Raw genomic sequence first — 21,948 nt, 5'->3', positions numbered from 1 at the left:
GAGCATATCACAAGATTGGTCACTACATGTCACAGTCAAAGTGAGCGCACACTCAAGAGATAATCAGTGTCAAATGAAAGTATTGTTCAGGTCTACACAGGGATTGATGTCACAAGGAGATCAAGAAATGAGTACATGACATGAGACAAAAGACCAGCATGAGAGGGTGAAGAGCTAGGAAGTGAGAGACCGCGGAATCAAGGACATGGCAAATGAGGTAGAAGGAAATGGAAATCCAACAAAGGGTTTCAAGGGGGCTTATGCATCTTTGAGCACTTGAGTCTAAGTAAACACCAAAAGAAAGAAGTAACATTTGTGTGGAGCCCCCGCTGTGGTACTCAAAAATGTGAAAAATCAAAAGCTTTTCTCATGTAAATGAAGAACACCTCAAGATATCATCCATTGGACATCACAAATGAACTCTACGGCTAAAGTAACCCCTAGTTCCCACTGGAAGAATCACTGGATCCCCCCCTACACTGGAAGTTAGACCCTTTGGACAACCTTCAGCACCCAGTCAACCACCTGTCAGGCTCCTCAAGTCACATTCCCCGCACAATTCTATCCCCACTACATATATTGGCTAGGATTTGTTTGTTATGTACATGACATCATGCAGCACTGCCCCTGCAGGCTGTGCCCTTTCAACTGAATGGTTCCCCGCCTTCTAGTTCTTTCTAACTCCACTTTGTTTGGTCTAATTACATCACCTGATCATTCCCTGAACAGCTTATGCACCCCTTGCATAAACTATGACATCATCTGGCACAGCCCCTCCTCATGTATGCAACCCTTGCATAAATTGTACACAGCCACTCCCTCTTAACTCCCTCATGTTGTACAGCCCAGGCCAGCTGAAATACCTCACTCAGGGGCTGCCCTGGAGCCAAAATCCCTCTTATTTGTCTATATAAGGAGCTCTCTTCCCCACCCCATTTGTAGTTCCTCAGTTTATTACTCATCAAGTTTTATACTCACCCATCACCCAAAACACTTACATACCCACTCAACCCTCTTGCATACATATAACAACCCTTAAATACTGAATAAAAACCTTTTTATACTGTGTCACAAGAAACTTATCTTGAGCTAACCACTCCTATCACTTATTAAAACTTGCCAAGCTTACCTTGGTGATTCTTGTAGCTGGTAGTATAGAAGGGCAGAGCTTGCACCTCCTTCATCCCCTTCTCCATTCAGCAAAAGGGTTTCACAACCACTTTTGAGTCTTACACCACGCGCCGCAAGGTTTCACAAGAGGAATCACAGACCCCCTTCACAGCTGACTACATATTCCGGTCCTCCCTCACTTCCTAGCTGGCAAAGATCCCCGACTGATATCTTTGCCAGATAGGTAAGCCATTCCCCCCTCTTTTGATTGTTTCCCTTTTCCTTCCTCTCTCTCCTTTCCCTTCTGCTTCCCTGAGTTGTACATACTGAGATATCCCCGACTGATATCTCTCCTGGCTAGCTCCTTTTCTGTCATTGAAATACAGCCCGTGAACTAGAAGCGCTCCCGAGCTTTGAGCTTTGCCCCTCCTGTGCCCACTTGCTGTGGAGCTCCGTCAGGTGCTAGGCCGGCGGCAGCGCTGGGAGGGGAAAATCTGCTCTGGGAGCTGCCCTCTCGGATGGTCCGGATGAGTCATTGCAAGCCGAACTGATAGCTGGGGGGGGGAAGTGGTTTTGAGATTTGTTTTGCCGGGATTTGGATCCTTGGCGGCGGTTGAGTTTGTTGATAGGATTCTTGAGGGTGAATGGTTTCTTGAACGTGGACTCTTGGGACTCGGGACTTGGGAAAAGATCTTGATTCTTGATCACCCCTGACTTGGATCAGAACAGGTGCTATGGCCTCCTCTCCTCCAAGTTCGCCAGGAACTTGGATTCCTGGAGGCCTGTCACAAGCATGTCATCATCTCCTTGCACGCCGTGCGCGCGCACACAACACAGACAAAAGAGAAAAGAAAAGAAACGGACAACACAAGGAGGAAAAAGCGGAGAAATAGAGCCAAGAGGTAAAAACCTGAAACCAACAAGAGCCCTAAGAAACAAGAGAGGAACCAGGGGAAATAGAGATAAACAGGAAAAAAGACAAGGAGGAAACAAAACCAGCAAAAGAAAAAACTGAGAATAAACCCACAGTACAAAAGAAAATGAAAGAGGAGTCTTGAGAGAGGAAGGGAAGAAGAAGGAAAAATGAGGGGAGACAGAATAGGGAAGGAGCCTGGAAGTGAGGGACTGGTTTCTTGATGGCTGAGTCTTGAGGTTCTTCAAGCTGTGAATCTTGGAGACTGATGCCAGTGAGCGCGGCAACTAAAAAAAATGAGCTTGACCACCGTATTGGCCACCACATTGCTAAATACAGTGAAGGACTCCCAACTGGAGTCCTCACAATGTGACCTTGTGACCTGGGTAGATGTTTGAGACTAGGTAGAGTGTGAGGACTAGGCTATTACCCAGTTTGCTATATATGGCTATGAAACTATCTAACAAGATAGTTTGCCGGTGCTTGAGTAATAACTAAGTATATAGTTCTATGCAATTCGCAATAGGACTAGATTCACGATAACTAAGATTGATTTCTTTATTCTATTGGGTTGAGATTTCCCGGATAGATGATAATAAGGATGATGGATGAGATGAAAAATAATATATCAATAAGGAAAGAAGAGGAAAAGAAGGGGACAACAGTTCAACAAAGAAGGAAAGATAAGAACAGGAATTGGAACCGTCCAATGACAAATGACAAGTAGAACACGTCATATGTAATAAAATCTTTAATGAATTGGCTCAACACTGTGGTGCTCAATTCCAAACCATAAGTAGTATTTTATTGCTTTCCTTTACATATATCCATCATTACATTGCCCATTTCCCCATAACCCTTCACAAATACCTCATTATTATTGCATATTCAGATTCTAAGCCAACTTTCACCTATAGTCACTCATACATAGTACCCCCTTATCTTCAATGGTTCAATACCACAGGCAAAAGGTGGCATACAGCTGGAATACGTGAATGACAGAAGACACCTCCAAACCGTTCCCGCAACTGAAAGGAATCAGTCAATGAGGACTCTCATTTTCTGAAGCTTCCCATTTGAAAATACTGGTGGGGAACCTGCAAAGTCTGAAGTAACCTGCAACAATTGATTATTAATACAGTGGAAATACCTTTATGAGGAGGGCAACCCTTACCTCAATGATGGGCATTGCTCCAGCAGCCAAAAAGTTAGACAAGAAGCCATTCAGTTGAACCTTGACCCCCCGTTGCAATTCGACTTGTTCAGAAACATTGACATTTGACACATTGATCTTATACTTGACGTAGAACTTGCCACAATCGGAAGACTATGTACCCACCACATCAGCCACATTGACCAGCGCACTAAAATAATAGGTGAAAATGCTAACTGTACGATGATGGGCAACTATCAACTCAATGTACTCCGGTGACATGTTATTGTTGTTGAATATTCTAGTTTGGCAGACGGTACCTGTGCCTCGCATCTTCACCGCGATTGGCTTTGATGAAGCCCTAGTATGACACCTCCATCTAAACCCATCGGAAACGTAACAAAATTCTTGGGTTCCGTCCTCTGTAATTATGACATTGCCTTCGAGCTTGTATAATTCCCCCGCGATCAAGTGCTTGGAGACGACCTCCCCTCCGTTCAAGTTAACCGACACCCTTGGAAGCATTCCAAATTCAGCGCTTGGCAGGACGGCTGATGATCATGTCACTTGTCCGAGTGTTCTTGAACGTTGATCAAGGCTCTGTTTACAGAAGAACATGTTAGTCCGTATTCAAATAATAAATTTGATAAAGATACTCACAGAGAATATGGCTTTGAATCTTCCCTGGAAACAAAGTACCTCAGGCTCTTCCAGGCCATTCAACCAAGGGACGAGGTGGATAGACATGTTTTGATTACAGGGAAATGTCAACACTGGTGGTCAAACACTGTTCTTATATAGTACTTCCTCCGTTAGAAAACATGTTCGAAACGTAACTCACTGCACATATCCACACACCCCTTGCTACGAACTGGCTTGAGGTGGACCCTGACCTATTTAAGGCCACAATTTGCGCCACATTTTCTGCATTGAGGACTTTCACTTCAATAGGTGCAGTATGAATATGCCCCTTCTCCCACTTGAGGTCAGCTGACAACCCAAGATCGTCGCCTTGTTGCCACCCAGACAGTCTGTAAATACCAAACACGACCCTCAACCTGTTACCCATCAATATATGTGGCTACGTGACGCAGTTTCCCCTTCAAAGGGTTCATACTCGCGAAATACTTGAACTTTAATTTTTCTTCTGCAAAAGTCAAAGAAGGCGTTGTTAAATGCCAGAATCTTCCGCTCAATTCGGCCTCTATCTTTGGTGGCTCCACCACTTAACTTTGACCCATCAGACTCTCACTTCGGCGTGAATGAGCCACAGACATAGTCAACAACTTAACCAAATGTTCCGGCAAGTCTTAATCCCTACCAAAACGTGTTATGTTATTAGAATTCAAAATAAACAGTTCACATATGCGGAATAATGTCACAAAATTTATAATTATTCCCCTCCTGAGCGACTTCACACCTCGGCTCTGCTGGTCGCTAGCCTAATCTTCACACAATATTTAAGAAATAAAAATCACATGAACCTGTTTGACCCTGTGTGTCAAGGAAAACAATATATCAGGTGTCAGTTTAAAGTATGAGGCGCATGTCAAAAATACGTGAAATTTTAACCTATCCGAGGGCCCCCAAAGCGTGATCCATCATCAGACGGAGAGACCTGTAACCACGGGGTCAACAAATTAGAAAAAATGTCCGAAATTTCCATAGACAAGAAACAATGGAAATGTACCAAATATAGACTTATGCACAATGTTCACCAGACCCTTTTTTTGGTCCAACTTGCAAACCAACAAATTTTCTTGGTGAGTTACTCTTGATAGTGCAACGTACAGTTGACCATGCACAAAACACAAATGTTTCAACATTACACCAACACGATTCAAAGTTTGTCCTTGCGCCTTGTTTATTGACATTGCGTACGCTGGCCTTACGGGAAATTGGTGCCTATAGAAGCTTAGACCTGACTTCTGGCTTTTCTCGTGGTGGAGCTTGATTTTTGGGAGCATCACTCGATTGCCCTTGAAAGGGCCTGACATCAGAATTCCTTCAATCGACCCAATTCCGATCCTTGTCAATATCAATCGTGTCGTTTGCATATTCCTGAGGATATGTCAAGGTTTCACATTACCACGACAGGCATTCCCACCTTCAACTCGATGATGTGGTCCGGAAAGTTAGGTACGGTTATTTTGTTTAGGACCTCTTCAGGTAAACTGTCCAAGCCACTTGGGTCCGGTGAATCAATGGATTTTGCTTGAACAAAAGCACTTTGGAGACGGCACGCCACTTCCCTGTTCAATTTGCCAACATCCTCGTTGAGGGGAGCCAGGATGCATCGTTCTGACAGGTAGGCCATCAATTGATCTTGGTCTGAGCGTAAACAAAATCTACAAGTGTCTTGTTGCCTTCCTTCTCATTACGCGCCGTTGTAATGTTGACTTCTGGAATTTGAACGACATGATAATCTTCTCCTTGTTCGAATCCTTCGCCCAGACGTAATAACGAATCCGCAAATTTATTGTTGGCAATAGAGTTTCCAGCTTCTGTGTTGCCAAGCGAAAGCCTCATGTTCTTGGTGAGCCTGAAGACTCGGATGTTACTCCAGAGTAAAGATGACTTGATAGTCGCCTCTTGAGCTGGAGGAAATTCGTCGAATTTCACCACCGGCAAAATCTGTCTGAAGTCACCTGAGAAGATAACTACCTTCCCCCCGAATGCAATGTCTGAATGACAGCATCTCCTCAAAGATTGGTTGACCGCCTCAATTGCGTACTTATGTATCGTGACGATTTCATCCCAGATTATCAAGTCAACATCAGCAAGATCTTTACCCAGCTTGTGGTTGGGTTCGAAGTTACATTCAATCTCGGGTTTGAGCTCTATGGGAATTTTGAAGGCTGAATGTGAAGTCTGACCCCCTTTCAATATGAGAGCTGCCACACCCGACGACGCAGCAACAACCGACTTCTTTCCCATACACGGCAGTTGCGCGGATTAAGGTTTCGGCCGTCAAAACTGCCATCAGAGACAACTGGCCAGTGAGATTGACCGCTCACTAGCGGGTCTCCCGTCAACCATCAAAATGACGGGCGAATTAACCGCGTACACCACGGGCCGTCGCGGACGTTGATCGGACATGCATTGGGACATGTCCGCAGATGTCCAGCTCTGGCGCGGCAGGAAACATCCGCTGGATGCCACTTGCATTGCGCGATGGCGGACGTTTCTCTTGCATGCATCCGCTGGATGGTGAGCAAACATCAGCAGGATGTCAGCCACCATGCCCTTTTGGTCAAAATATTAGGCCAGCCTGGGCTGACCTGATTGTACCCCAGGTGGTTGACTGCGGGCGGCCCGAGGGTCGGGTGCGAACGAACAATCAGAGAGCAGGGTCGTGGGGGATAAGGCCCGGACTCGAACGCAGGAGTGGGTGGGGGTGTGGAAGCATGACAAGGCAGTCGCTACCAGCTATATTACATGTCAACTATGCTAAGGGGGCCCACACACCCACCAAAGAACACTGGAGACTCGTTTCCAAACATCCATCGGACACTATAGCCAGAGTGTCCGATGGACAACAGTTTTGGTGTCCACCAGACACTCTCAACGGAGACGGTCGACAGCTTTGTCTCATGTCCATCACTTGATGACCGGCGAGACCCTCTTGATGACCGGCACAGACCGGTCATCAAGAGGAAACCTGAGTCCCCTCAATGACCGGCACAGACCGGTCATCGAGAGGAGACCTGAGTCCTCTGAATGACCGGCGAGACCTGATTCCCTCGATGACCGGCACAGACCGGTCATCAAGAGATGACCTGATTGAGTGTGTTTAGACTGTCAAGATGTCCATTGGACACTCTCAATTTGAGAGTATCCAATGGACGGCGGCAATTTTTGATGTCCGCCCGATGGTTTGAAGGACAAAGCATCACTTGGACGCTTCCGGAAGCGTCCGAGTGATGCTCATTGCCCCTTGCGTCCGCTGGATGCTCCACGGACATCCTCTGGACATTTCTCAGTCAGAAACGTCCGCGGGATGCAGCGCATTTCCAGGAATGCGCCCCGTGGTGTACCCGCCGGCACTTGACTTCAGGCAAGTTTAACATAACTTGCCTGGGGTCGGTTTGCCGACAAACATGTTTGTCCTGACACCCGCCGGCGGGAACGCAAGATGCTGTCAGAACAGCCCTAACCCAAAAGGGGCCCAAGACAACTCCGCTCATCGGAGCTCATCGGAGAAACGTCACCCTTGGCCCTTGAGTGCTCACCCATCCGCACTCCTCGATTTTTCCAAGTCCCCCGTCACCCTCCATCTCCCCCACCCTCAGCAACCCACAACCTCAGCCAACTCTCCTTATGACACATATCTTCGGCCTTTTTTGGCCTGCACCAGCAGCTTCAACCAACCACCGCTCTATTCCTCTGACCCTATCAGTATCAACAACCCATGGGGCCCCCAACCGACGTTCTTATCAAGAAGACAAAGGTGATTTTGCAAACAAAGTAAGTCAGTTCCTCGATGAAACTTTGATCCAGTCCCTATACCACGGCCGATCCACCAGCTCTCAGAGAACTCCACCCGGCTCCATCTCAGGAAATTCCCCATTGACTGATCTTTACTCACACAACAACTAAATATCCGCTACCGAGGAGTTTGCTCGTCACTGTTGCGCTGGCCACCTTGACGAGCACGACATGATCCAAACCAACTCGGTTGAAGGAGTTCTCTAGAACCAGTCCACCATGTATCTTCAGCGGCTTCTTTCCCTCGGCAACCGCCGTCCGACTCAGCCAGTCGGCGACGGCCAGGATCGAGCCCAGGTTGTCGGACAGATGGCCCCATTCGGCCGCAAGGAAGCAGTCGTTATAGTCCAGCCATTGGATCATTGTCCCGATATTGAATGCCCCCCGGATTGGATCCAAGACAGACGCCGTCCCAGGAACTCGTGTGCCGTTCGGTACTACCGTACCCTCGACAACTGGGCCAAGCAGTTTCGAGCAAGTCAGAAAGCGGAGAGGCTCGAGCCCACATCCAAGTGTATCGATCAAGCATCGTCTGGCGGTTTCGTAGGCCAGGGCCGGATCGTCGAACTTGGGATCATAGATATGAATTTCTCTTCCTCTCTCACCTTGTCTCTTCTCTTCCTCTCTCCCCTCGCCTCTTCTCTAGCCAGCCATAAAAGCAGAAAAAACAATCAGATAAGAAAAAAAAAAAAAACACCACTGTAAACTGCAATAAAAACCAAAAAAAAAAGTGCCCAGGTGGCCGTAAAACCCATTTGAGCATGTCTTGTGAGTTGACCGGAGGGTGTGTGCCAAGAGCAATCGGAGAACGAGGGGTTTTGGTGGTTGAAAAGTGGGCAAACGGCCCTGATTGATTTTGTAGGGGGGCTCGGGTTCGACGGCAAATTGCCGCTGGGGTCGAGCCACCCTTACTTTTGCCAGCCGCTTGTCCAATTGCACATTGGCGAGGGTGCCGCCAGTTTGGCGGTCCACTTGACGGTTGACGGGAGACCGGCTTGCGAACGGTCGGCAATGAATGGGGGAGGTCCGTCAAATTGACGACCGAACTTTGGGCGCTTTGCCGGCGCCACGCAACTGCCGTGTAGACCTGCACAAGTCGATAATTGAGTTAAGCAAAAACGTTTTGCCTGTGCCTCCAGGGCCGTCAAGATAATACAACGCAGGTAGCTGTCTCTTCAATGATCGTTTCACCGTATTAAAAAAACCTTGTTGTTCAACGTTGAATTTTTGCGTGGCATCTTCCAGTCGTATTACAACGATCGCCATTGATTCGACTTCGCCGGGGACTTCATCAAAATGACGCATCTTGCGCTTGTCATCTTTCGACTCAATCATTCCAGCGCGGCTCAGATTAGTGTTCATTTTTTCTAACATCAACTCTAGCTTGAACAAGCCATAAACCCGCCTCCTTGACTTGCTAAGGAGAGGTGTGTGTTTATCCTTCCAGTTGAGTCGGATAAGGTCATCTGTCAGCGAATCCCAATGCTTATCGTAGAGTTCAGTCGGGTTGGAAGGCGGCGAGTTTACCAGCATCAAGGCAAAGAAATGGCGAAGTTGATGGCCACTCTGAAACGACGACGCCTCTTCGAGGGCCTTGTCATAAAGATAATCGTTTACGAGCAACCCGAGCAAGTTGCAAGCATCTTGATAAGTTGGCGAGAGAATCCCATCAACCGTCCTAAGGTCCTCGTGTGATGTTGGGCCCTTTCGATGTGATAATAGTGTTCGAAGGTAAAACTTCTCGCCCGCTAGGTAGGACACACTGAAAATTCTTCCAACGGAGACAGTCTTATTCTTACGCGCAGTCCAAGCCTTATTCTTCTTGTTCCAGGTGAAATATTCGGGAATATCTTCATAATAAAGCGTCCGGGCGCGACGGCCATCCGCGCCAACAGCATCCTCGAGATTGAGAACAAAAAATGCCATGAGATTGGTCATCGCCGGTTCTTGAATCTTTAATGTTTCGGCAATTTCCCCGCCATCCTTGAAATATATCAGTTGTTCGTCTTTATCGTGAATAGCTAACCTCGTCACTGGGGGCCACCTACGAGAAAGTGGAAATTTAAGAAGCCTCCAAGCAGCTAAGACTATGCATCAGTTTTTGTATGGAGTTTGAATGCACGGATGGCATACCTTCAGGAGCACTGATGTATCTGGCGTCGAGGAATGCTTTAGTCTCGTCGCCATCCTTGATCTCTATTGAAGACCTGTCGTGACCCTTGGTAATATACTTATACAAATATTTCACAGCAGTTGAATCTACTGGAATTTCTACGTTGATATGACAATCAAATTTTAACGAGAGATATTTGTTATATGGAACCACATGTGAGCTATTGAAGGTTCTTTTATTCTTCACTACCATGTTCTCCGAAATTCGTCTGCGGTAGACGGGATACGCGCCGCTTACTGTTACTGTTCGAGGTGTAAATGGTTTCGGATAGCCAGAGCTGCAACCGTTCTTCGACCAGCAAGGTCGTCCAGGGCACGGTCCGTGAATCATTAGTCGGGAGACAATGTCGTAAAGTTTAGGTTCATGCTTTGGGTCGGGTACTTCTGCCGTGACAAGGAAATCAATTTTTTCTGCTGTATCTGGACGGTCGTCTTCTTCGAGTGTTACCATCAGATGCAAGTGAGGCAGGCCCCGTTTTTGGAATTCGATCACGGAAACATGAGGAATAACCCGGCCTAATCGCCCGTAATCTACTATTTCTTCCAGGAGGGCGTCTACTTTGAGTTTGAAAACCCGGTCAACAAAAACTGGGTGATCTGCAGCCGACGCCAGATGCCCTATTTCATCCACGATGTTCTTCCACTTGGGGTTCGCTGTCATTGTTATGAACAAAGACGGTGGACCATACTTTCTGACGATAGCCATGGAGTCTTGGTATAACTGACCCATTGCTCGATGGATGGTTGTGAGAGCAAGGGTTTTGGATGGGCAATTCCTTAGAGTCGTACGGGCATTTCGGTAAACTTTTGCATATGGGTTGTGTTGATACATTATCTTCATGAGATCGGAAACTATGTCTTCTTTCATAACGAACCTCGCCCCAATTGGATTTCGCCTGCCGGAAGCTTTAGTGATCCTCAAGCGCGTTTCCTCCTCTCCTCCATTCCCAACAACGTAAATTTGTGCGTGCGTAACCGGGGTCATTCGTTACCAGTGGCTCGACGCTAGACACTAAATGGCTTAACCCGCCCGAAATTCGAAAGACATCCACACCCATTTGGCCACGGACCGTCTTATCAACATTTGCACCAAGCGATGTAAAACTGATGCAGTTGTTGTAGAGGCGAATCAATGCTTGAAATTTCAACGCTCCTACCAAATTATAATTATGGTGTTCAAAGTTGGTTTGCATAATTTGATTATGCATGCATAAATAATAAAATCATAAAATCTTTTTTGCAGGTGATATGGCTGTCTGATTATGTAATACAAAATTTCCTCACCAAAATATTTTTATGATTTTATGATTTATGCATGCATAAAATTATGCAAACCAACTTTGAACACCATAAATGTCAGAAAACGTGATACAGATATTTCATGAGATTACAACTCACTCTCATCGGACCCAGTAAACAACTTGAGTAAAATTTGAGGGACGACTGGCGCACTAACGTCCATCATCGGCAATGTCACTTGTGTTTTTTGACACCACATTGAGAAGTCCTTCTCTCCTTTCTTCTGGTTGAGTTTTGTGGCTTCTTTGTTGAAGTGTAGTGCTCCGCAACCCGTACAAACGATAATGCAACCCCCCAGCTTGTGTGGGATTGAAAAAAGTACTTGGTTCAATATATAGTTTTCATTATTGTCGCATTCCCTTGTGATTGCCTTGAACTTGAAAGTCATCCTTTCTGACAGGGTCAAGGACTCAAATTCTAGGAAATAGTATTGAATCAAATTTTGATAAATTGATTGCGAAACGCTAAGGTTGACACTTCGCCAAGTTCTGGGTCACAAAGCAGACGACTTTGAGAGATGTTTTATTGGCGGGTTAGTTCTGGTTCTATGTGGGCGCGTCTTTCTTGGAATAAAAGTATTGGTTATGGTGGAAGGCAAGTGTCCGGTGAGCCATTAGGAAAGAATTTTCTCGCGGTATGGGAAATATGGCTCGGAAGAACGATCTTAATACCCACAATTCAAAAAGCCAAAAATCCTGATACCCAATGCAAAAAGTATCAGCGCTTCTTCACAGTATGACGTTCGCGACGCGGGGAAGACCGTATGGTTGGAGTCTTTTCTCCGGTGTTGGTCCTTGAGCGTAATCCTTCAAGCAAAACTATGTAGATCGAGGTTGAACGGAGAAATAATCCTATGATTTGTCTTGATCTCACTTCAGATTGTATGCTGGAGAATGGTGCACACAGGCTAGAAAGCGCAAAGGAGTGAGACATTAGCAAACAATAGTATTGCACTATGGAAAAGATGAGTCAATATAATCAATTTAATACACACCAGTCAAAAAGCCAAGCAACTTGATACTGAATGCGGAATGTACCACTATTTCCTCACAGTATAAATTTGACGCGCGGGAAAGACTGTATGGTAGGGTGATTAATCTTCGGTGTTGGTTGTTGACTGTTATGTTCAAACAAAAGTGCGTGTGGAAGGTCAAAGGTAGAAATAATCTTACAAGTTGCCTCAATTTCAATTCAGACCGTATGCTCTAGAACAGGAGATGAATGACGCGCACAGGCCAGAAAGCGCAAAGAAGAGCACTTTGTGTTGGTTGAAATTCTCAAAGGTGATAGGTTGAAACAACACTGGGTCGCTACGCTAACCATAGCGGTTAGCGTGGCGTAGCGTAGCGTAGCGCAGCAAAAATGCGCTATTTTTAGGTTGAAACAACACTGGGTCGCTACGCTAACCATAGCGGTTAGCGTTGCGTAGCGTAGCGTAGCGCAGCAAAAATGCGCTATTTTTTAGCGTAGCGTTAGCGCAATTGCACGCATATGCGCTAACGCTACGCGCACGCGGTGCGCAGCTATTTTAGCTGATAGTGTAGCGTTAGCGCAGATGCGCGCAATTGCGCTAACGCTAAACATGTAGGGCGCAAAAGAGCGCGCGCTACGCTGCGCTACAGCGCCTTTAGCGGGAAAAAAGGGCTTTTTTTCCGCTAAAAGCGCTGTAGCGCAGCGCAGCGTAGCGTAGCGACTGTAGCGGCGCGCTAACGCTAACAAAGAATTGGCGCGCTGTTAGCGCCGCTGAAAATTAGCGCAGCGTAGCGGCGCTAACAGCGCGCTAACGCTATGCAAAATAGATGGGCGCTTTTTGCCGCTACGCTAACGCGTAGCGCTGAAATAGCGTAGTGTAGCGTAGCGACCCAGTGTTGGTTGAAATTCTCAAAGGTTATTAGTGATCGTTAGAATTCAAGCAAGGAACAACACACCTTATCAGGGCTGTGTTGCCTTGCCAAACCAGAAAAATTGGTCACTTGTGACTGGTTGACCTGCAAATTGAATCACACGACCAGTGACGTGTTCGAACAAGGCCCAGACAGCCACGAGTACTGCGGTGGGTTCAATTTGTCGATATTAATCAGGCGGCCCAAACTATCAAATTATTTAACTGGAAGCCTTGCCTTGTCAGGTGAGTGCCGGGACCGTTCGGACCCATGGACCAACTATAGTAGCCAAGGGGACTTTTGTACGGTGGCCTCCAATGTCAAAGCAACACCGCATGTTGTTTACGTGAGACCATTTTGGTCGGTCCTGCATGTTGCCGCAAGCGTTCACATATTTTTGGTGACGCATGGGGAAGCATCAAGCCCGAATCACTACTTGATGACCGCATGTTGTTAGTTGAATATGTCGCACACGTAGTTCAGCGGCGAGCAAGTCACTCCTTATCTTCTATTCGGACAAAAATTACGAGTCTGACGGTCAAGTTCCACATTTTATTTTCTTATTAAGTTTCCACGTCACATGTGGCACACACAAAGAAGAAAGACAGGAATGAAAAAAGGAAAATGATTGTCTCAACTAATTGTGAACATATTTTGGCTTGGAGAGACTCGACTAAAGTAATCACAATACATTGGGTACTGTACCGCAAGCTCAGAGACGCCTGATTCGTTTGGCCGCTTCGCTCATGACTTGTTTTCTTCGTTGACCCTTGCCTTTCTTTGGGGGTCCACGGGGGACAATGTCTTCGTCTTCGTCGTCTGGATCCTCTTGGTCCTTGTCTTTGTTGGGATGTTCTTCAGCGTCCGATTCCTTATCATTTACTCCCTTCGTCAGCGTCAAGGTCACCTGAGATCGGGAGCCCGATGGGGTGGGAGTAGGTGTGACGGATTTGTTATTGTCCTTCTTGAAAGTGAACCTAGAACGTTTGAGTGTTAGTTGAGTTCATAAGAGGAAACAATCAGGAGACGTGGCAACAGATGAAATCGTATCTCACAATTTTTGCCCGCGGCCAGGTTGAGTTGAGCTGTTGGATGAGTTTTTACCTGGCAAACGTGGGTTTTTGTGACCGCTTGTTACGCTCACGCCACCCACCTCAAGAAAAGAAAACAAGAATAAGAAAATATACCAGTTTTTCATTGCTTGTAGACTTACCAGAATGACCGGCATCTTTCTGGTCAGATCCCAGTCAACAAGATGACCAACAATAGACATTTCTCTGCCTAAAACGTACAACACGTGCGTTTTGACCATGTTCTTTGTCGCTGGGACAATGTACTTGGAGAGATAAGCTTGGTGAACGCAAGCCTGTGTAACAATATCAGTCGCCTGCAGTTTGTGTTTAAGTAAAAAAAGGAACCAACTTACAACTGGGTCCCAGTCATTGTGGGAAACGATAACCTCAAGCTGATCGTCCTCCCCTGGGTGGGGACTTGGGATCTTGTTGCGCTCAATCACAACTCCTAGGCCGACGATTCCAGTGCGGTTTGAGAAATCAAGGTTCAAGTCTGAGGCTTTGCCTATGCGGGCAATGGATTCTTGTGTATAGGTAATCGTTGGCGTACTTCCGTCGTTCAAAGCAATCATACGAGCGCCAGTTAAAGAGTAGATCACCCCTTCTTCCAACGCATTAGTGATTGCCGTGTTCGCCATCAAGTTGACTTCAAAGTCAATTTCCTTGTCATTGGCAACACCCAAACATTGAAAAAAACTTCCCATGGTCACTAAACCATACTGGTTCCCCCGTATCACATCAAGCTTGGACTTCAAATGCGAGTGTTAGTTAAATCTGTGGATAAGGAGTACAGGTTTGCAATGACTACTCACATTTCTTGAAGCTTCAAAAAGTCCAGACACAACACTTGGATGGTTAGATGGTCTGGCTGTCGTCATGGTGATGTCGGGGTTTTAGTGCGTTGGTAGTGGGGAAGAAAGTAATCCGATTGGGGGGGGGTGGTGGGATGTGGCGGCGGAGTTTTGGTTGGGTGAGAACAATGGCTTGAAAACGGCGAGTGCGAAAGAAGCTGGTGGATGGGGATGGTGACCGAAGTGGAATAATGGCCTCTATTTATCTCATTTGGTTTGGGGGCCAGGGTCAGCAGTGAAAGGGATGGGTGAGAGGTAAGGCACAAGACAATAATTAGCGTTGCAAGGGGAAACCACGGCCAGGGAAACTGCGATCTTGGTTGCGGAAGGAGTCCCAGTCGTAGTATCGGGGCCCAGGGGGCTGTTGCTAATGGTGCAAGTGGCGTACGTCGAACAATGGACCCGTTCTTCTGGCCCAAGGTGACAAGGCAGGAGTATGAGGTCCAATTTGAGGCAGAAGTGCAAAATCCGGATTAGGCAAGGGGTGAGCAATAGGGGTTTGAATTCTGATTGGGCAAGGGGTGAGCAATAGGGGTTTGGGTGTCCGCGGCGGTGAGTGAGAGGTTTGGTGGAGGGGTGGTCGCCGCATCCAAGGGTTTAGGCGTTGCCTGCCATTTGAGACGATTGATAGTTTGAGGAATGGTCGCCAGCTGCGTTGGGTCAAAGGGTCTAGGGATGCCCAGGCAAATTGGACGGAAAGGCAACGCTGGTCTTGGAGGTGGGTACTGGATAGCCCTGTTCTGATGGTCTCGCCCACAGTACCTAATGGGGGAAAGGTCCCAACGCTGGCCTGCCAATTCAGACGTTGAGTGGTCGCCAGTTGCGTCGGATTGAAGGGTCTCAGGGGGGGTGAGGCCACTTGGGCGGACAGGCAACGCTTGAATTTTAGGTGTGAACTGGAAAAAAACAATGTCCAATCAGTTAGTGTTTCAGAATGATATTTTTGTCAGGAGGGTGTCTCAAGGCATGTGACGCTCACCAGCTAGTGTTTTGGGTTTGATGTTTTATCCAGAGGGGGGGAACACGAGCCTCTCGGTCGTTGCGTTTTGTCTCGAGGCATGTGGCGGAGTTGATCACATCAGGGTGAGGCAATGGGGAGGAACGGTTTGAAGGAGGGGCCAGTGGCGATTGGTGCTATATAAGGAGGAGGTTCCCCCCCCCCCACTCGAGATTCCCCGCGGCCCTGGGCTAGGCTTCATTATGCCACCGGGGCTGCCACGAAGGGCACGGGGGCAAGAGGTTGGTCCGCGTAACCCGCGCCAACTTCGTGGTTCATCCACCAAAAGGCAAGGGGGCTTAGGCTGGTTAGCGGGACTCGCGCCAGCCTAAATAAAAAAAGGCAATGGGGGTCAGGCTGGTCAGCGGGACTCGCACCAGCCTAAAAATGGGAAAAAAACATGGTGAACCCATGTTCCAGGATTCCTTGAATCACTGGTTTCATGAAACTTAGATATTCTCACATACTAAACCCTTTACATACATTACTCATTATGTACTATGGCTATTGTACACATTACATCATTGGATCTGTGCTTACCTCTTTCAGTAGTGCTCATCATTACAAGCTGTTACTATGTTCACACCACTTTCCCCATTTGTAAAATCTTTTATTCCCATAGCCAGAACTCCTCATTGTCTGTGCTCATCTTTCCTTCATATAAGAACTGTCCTTCCCCCCCTCACTTGTACCCCAGCAGAGGAAACCCTAGCCAGCCAATGGAAGATTTATGCAGAATTTATAGAGAATTTTAGATACAGAAATTATAGTGCCCATTCTCATCAACCCATTGCCATTGAATCATTGCCAATTGCTTTCCCCCTTCAACCATTGCTCCAACACTCTCACCCTCAGTAGTCAGTAGTCAGCTCATAGTACTAGCTCCTAAGATAAAGGAGAAATCAGCCACACCTTTTCTTTCTTTTTCTTAGTGTTACTCTCATCCCCTCAGCATTAGTCAGGAAGGCAGCCTCATCAGCACCCTTGCATAGCTTACATTAGTACTAGTGTTGCTATCCATTTCCCTTCCAAGCTCTATTCTGCCCTTAGAGTAGTTCCACAACGCCCCGATCAACCGTCAAAGGGCTATGATGATCCAATTACAAATCATCACAAACCGGATCATTGAGCTAATCAGAAAGAGATTGAGACCAGTAAGTTGTTACAAAATAAGATCCCCATACTACCTTCAATTAGTTTCAGCTCCAATTACCTTCTTGTTCTTAACTTTTCTCTTGTTTTGAGATTCCGCATGCCTTTGGAAGTCTTCTAAAAAATATTAGCCGCCACAGGTATGTGGCTATGGGATACCGAAGTGTCCTCACCAGGCGTTGAGTTCTTCCACAAGATCAAATAATTGAACTTACCTTTCTTCGCGCCCCAAACATCAAGAATAGCCCTAATTTTAGACAAATCAACAATATCACCATTAGTATAATAACCGTCCTTAGTCCCTAAATTAGCATTACAACCACCTACAGAATTAGGATTCACATAACAGGTAAGCAAAGAAACGTTGAAAATAGGGTGTAACAAAGGGTAGTCCTTAGAAAAATCCAACTCCACCGTGTTTGTACCCACCATCTTTACCACCTTAAAAGGGCTGATGTAACGGTAGTCCAACTTGGAGCAGATGTGCCTTGACTGAATAAACCTACAAAGGAGAAGCACCTTGTTGCCTTCTGCATAAACTGGAGACTCCCTCCTGCCATTATTATAATATTGCGCTTTTTTAATCCGCGCCTTTTGTCAATGGTGGGCCAATGCGTTACGTTACAATATTTAGGCCTAAACGCGTAACACATCGACCGTTATATTTAAGAAAAAGGTGGATCTCAATCCCATTGTGCTCCCCCCCCCTCTATAAATAGTCAAATGCTTGCCCTGTCAACAGCTTACACTAGCTAGATTCAATGGTCTTCACTATCTACCAGCCGTTGTAACCACTTGTTGCCATCTCCATGTTTCCTAGCCTACTGTTTCACTTGCCCCATTGCCGGCTTCATTTTTATTGTGAGTTTCAAATATCATTTGCTTACTCCTGGCCTTCACCCTGCCAAGAGTATCTACAACTGTTGCATGACCGCTAGCCACCACCTTGTTGCTTGGCCATCCTGCACTGACCACTGCTGTATATTTGCTTAGATTGGCCTGTCTGAATGGTTCAGCCTTCAGATTCAACTCAGCCCGGCCTCAACGCGGCAATCTCAATCCGTTGTGATGCAGAAATTCACAGACCTTCTGCAAGCGAGGCTTACCGAGTGGGAGGGAGGATGGAGGAAGAAGGGGGAAGGAGGTGGAAGGTTGGGGGTATTGCAGGTCTGGTTGGCGATGATTTTTGGTTGGTGTTTGGTGGAATATTGGCAAAGGAAAGCACAAGCTTTCCTGCCTTTGCTGTAGGTGATATAATTGCCAATTAATTCAATAAAAAATACAAAATTGAACATAAAGCCTCCAAATTTTGTTTGTAGGCAACCTACAGTTCTGTACTCTTCAACTCATAACTTGGATTCAACTGATTCAGCAATCTTCAGCACCATAATACCATTATATCGCTTCATATTGGTCAAACGTGATATAATGGTATTATGGTGCCAAAGATGGCTGAATCAGTTAAAGAGAACAGCACTGTAGGTTGCCTAAAGAAATTGGAGGCTTTATGTTGAATTTTACATTTTTTATTGAATTACACCAGGGGAGATATGTTCTCACTCCCCAGGGAGTGCCAGAGCTGAATTTTATGTGAGTTTTGGTCGGATGTGAGCCTGATGCGGATTAGTAACTCATCCCCAAAATAGTAAATTGGATGGAGAAGTTGGTGAAAAGTCAATCACAAATGATATGGAAGTCAACACAATGTTGTGTAGAATTCTTTTGTTTTCCATGTACAACTGTAGGAAGAAATATGATGAAATGATATTTCACCAAAGTCCAACCCATCAATTGCTCCTGTTTACTGATTTTTAAGGATAGCAAAGCAAAGTTCCCATTCTCAAAAGCAATTCCTTCAAAAAAATGGATTTCTTGTAATTCACATTATATGCCCTGATGTACAAAATTAAACTAAAAGTTGACTTGGTATTATTGGGTTTAGATTTTTGGAATGTGGTAATGTTGAAGTCATTGAAATTGAAACCCATTTTCTTGGAAATGCGGGAATTAATTTGAATTTGGCTGATAAAAATGACAAAAAACTGTTTTAATAGGGTGAAAGTCTGAGTTAAGTCAAGGTTGGATTGCGGTGCCAATTCACTTTGGCCATATATCCTGTCCTCCTCACAAAAATGATCTAGTGAATTTTGTATTTTTTTGCTTTTCAAAATTCACATGTGCACATGCAAGTTAACCTTTTTGCACTTTGCCAATAGTCACCCTGATGTACGCGCGTACATTGAGGTGGAAATATCACAGGATGGGCCTTTCACAGCCACATGAAAAGTAAAAAATTTGTTTTGAGACACCAATTGTCCCCCTGATGTACGCGAGTACATGAGGGGGAAAAAATCACAGGCTGGGCCTTTCACATCTCCATGCAGGAAAGGACACACTGGTCATGGAGCCAAGAAAGGACTATATTCTGGATGAGTTCTGGATGAATTATAGATGAGTTCTGGATGACTTTTTGGCAAGTTATGGTTTATTTCAGGATGATTTCCAACTGATTTCCACGCTGACTTCCAGTCTTGTTCATACCTATTCAATATTGCTTTACCAAAGGCCTCCAGCACAGTTATGGAAAAAAGTTACGGTAAGGCACTCCCTGGGGAGTGGGAACATATCTCCCCTGGTGTTAATTGGTGATTATATCACCTATATTTATGTTGGTGCCAAACGGGGCCTAAATCACCAAAACATGGTCTTTATGGCTTTATTTCTATAAGGTGCACAGGAACGCGTAAATATACAAGCAATCCTGAATTTGATTGAACTGTTAAATTCTTTTACCTCTGTTTTGCCAATTAGCCTCTCCCCAGTAGTTTAGACCCAGTTGTAGTTAGCTCAAGAGCCTGCAGGCACCTCTGTCATGGTTTCTCTTTTCTCTTCATTCACTCAACTCTGTCTTCACCTCAAGTTACTGATCCATGGCACCTGTGTCTCAGGTTGGCTTTTTGTTCTGTCTTGCCTCTCTCTTGTGCGCTCATTGTTGATCACCTAACTTCCTTTTCTAAAAAGGGCATGATTTTTCCACTGCCAAACACTCTTAATTATAGTCTGCCCTGAAAACAGAGGGGGGAAGCCTTCATGATAGACACTTCCAACAGTTGCTGTAATGCAACAAGTTGTTTATAAAGTACCAGGTGGAGTACTTCCTGTCAATCTGGGAATTCAGATTTTTTCAGATTTGGCCTGGATGTCTCAAATCCTAGATCTATGTAGATTTCCCTGCAAAATCTGGGTTTCCAGATTGGCAGGAAGTCCTCCAGTACTCTGTGAGCGAAGTCACTGCCCGGTATTTTCCATTTGGCTGATCTTGTGGGTGTGTGTTGGATCTGCAACATCAAAAGATGATTTCAGTTTCATGACTCCACTGAACTGACTTTGGACTGCAGAAGTGGTTTGTGTTTGCTTACCAGCTTCCACAGCTAAAACAGATCCCAAAATCTTACTCAATTTATGAGTTCAAAACTGTTGTGAGAAAGAAAGCTGGTTAGCTGGTGAAGAATGTCCGCTGACCGCCTTCTTCAAGAATATTGATGTCCGGGCTGTGTGATTGTCAGTAACTCGGCTCCGCACTGCTACTTTCCGCTAGCCTTCAGCGCTCCTCTACCAAGCCTGATCTATAGCGTAATAATCTGCAAGTGAATAAAGCTCTGCACTTTGTAAGCGCAAGAATCCGCAGTAACTTTCCAATAAGAATAAGAACACAGATAATCTCCCAATAACTCTTGTACATCCGTAGTTGTAAGTACAATGATGAGTGAAATCCGTAATAATTGATAGGATAAAGATTATGGGATGAGGAAAAGAGAGGAGAAAACCCTGAGCCACCCCCATCCTTCCCTCCACGCATGTCACCGTTCCCACCCGATCCCGCACACCTGACACTTTCCCGCACTAGTCCTCCAGCTCCGCCCGCTATCCCGCTCGTCACTCTCCCAGACTCCGCTCCTCTCCAACGCTTGTCCTCCCACCGTCCTCTGTCTAGCCCCCGTCAGTCGTTCTCTTGCCACCGCCTTCACCCCGGTTCCACCCGCTCTGGCTGTCATGGCTCACCCGCTGACGCGCCGCTGCTACCAGTCCACATGTGTAGTCCCGCCGCAGTCCAGCCCTGTCTTTTCCGCTCTGATCCAAATACCCGATCCGAAATCCGTGATCCGCAATCCGCAATCTGTGCATTCCAATCCGCGCGTGACTTTCCGTAAGCTTTCCTAGCGTGCTTTCCTGACCTCATCCTCAGTGCTTATGTCACCGGAATGCACTCTGCCTGAGCGGCTTTGTGCATTCCCCGCCCGCGCTATCCCCGCGTGGACATTCTACCGCGCTCGCCTATATAAATCACAACACCGTTCACCTAAGCTGGAATTCTCACAAAACTGAGGGTCTGGGGGACACGCGCAGAGTGCTTTCAATAGGAGAGGCTTATGAGTTATCTCTCAACTTAAGCAGGAGCAGAAAGTTTCTGCTACACAAAAAGGAAAAATGATAAAAACTTGAATAGACAGAATAGTAGGCCAGATTGTAGAGGCAGTTATGCAGTGCAAGCTACTGTTGGGACACACCTTTGGAGAGGCTGGGGGATGAGCTATAAAAAGTTCAAAAACCTCCCAGCCAAACAACATTTCTGCTCATGCTTATGAAAATCTGCAATAATATGCAAGTCCCTCCCTGCAGCAGGGGCAGCTTTGCCTCCAGCCACCAGGGAGGAGTTGTGTTAAGTTAGGAGGTTATCCCAGTTAAACTGAGGTGCACTCAACCAATTTAACATTGTTTGATGATAAGATGATTGGTCTGAACCAATAGGATGGTTCATCTGGGGATGTTGAGGCCATTTTTATCACAATTATTATT

General features: G+C 46.1%; 2 protein-coding genes across 2 annotated transcripts; both read right to left on the bottom strand.

Annotated features, from left to right (window-relative positions):
• Positions 1–7,648: 7,648 nt before the first annotated feature.
• Positions 7,649–8,027, bottom strand: PtA15_6A46 (uncharacterized protein; the record flags this gene model as incomplete). Its single annotated transcript, XM_053170178.1, has 2 exons — positions 7,649–7,679; positions 7,765–8,027. 2 exons carry the CDS (start codon positions 8,025–8,027, stop codon positions 7,649–7,651), a joined length of 294 nt encoding a protein of 97 aa, XP_053020973.1.
• A 7,388-nt stretch (positions 8,028–15,415) lies between these two features.
• PtA15_6A45 (uncharacterized protein) lies at positions 15,416–16,002 on the bottom strand (the record flags this gene model as incomplete). Its single annotated transcript, XM_053170167.1, has 2 exons — positions 15,416–15,819; positions 15,966–16,002. 2 exons carry the CDS (start codon positions 16,000–16,002, stop codon positions 15,416–15,418), a joined length of 441 nt encoding a protein of 146 aa, XP_053020972.1.
• Positions 16,003–21,948: the final 5,946 nt, after the last annotated feature.

This window comes from Puccinia triticina, chromosome 6A (assembly GCF_026914185.1).
Source record: "Puccinia triticina chromosome 6A, complete sequence".
Lineage (NCBI taxonomy): Eukaryota > Fungi > Basidiomycota > Pucciniomycetes > Pucciniales > Pucciniaceae > Puccinia > Puccinia triticina.
This window is presented reverse-complemented; position numbering and strand designations above follow the sequence as displayed.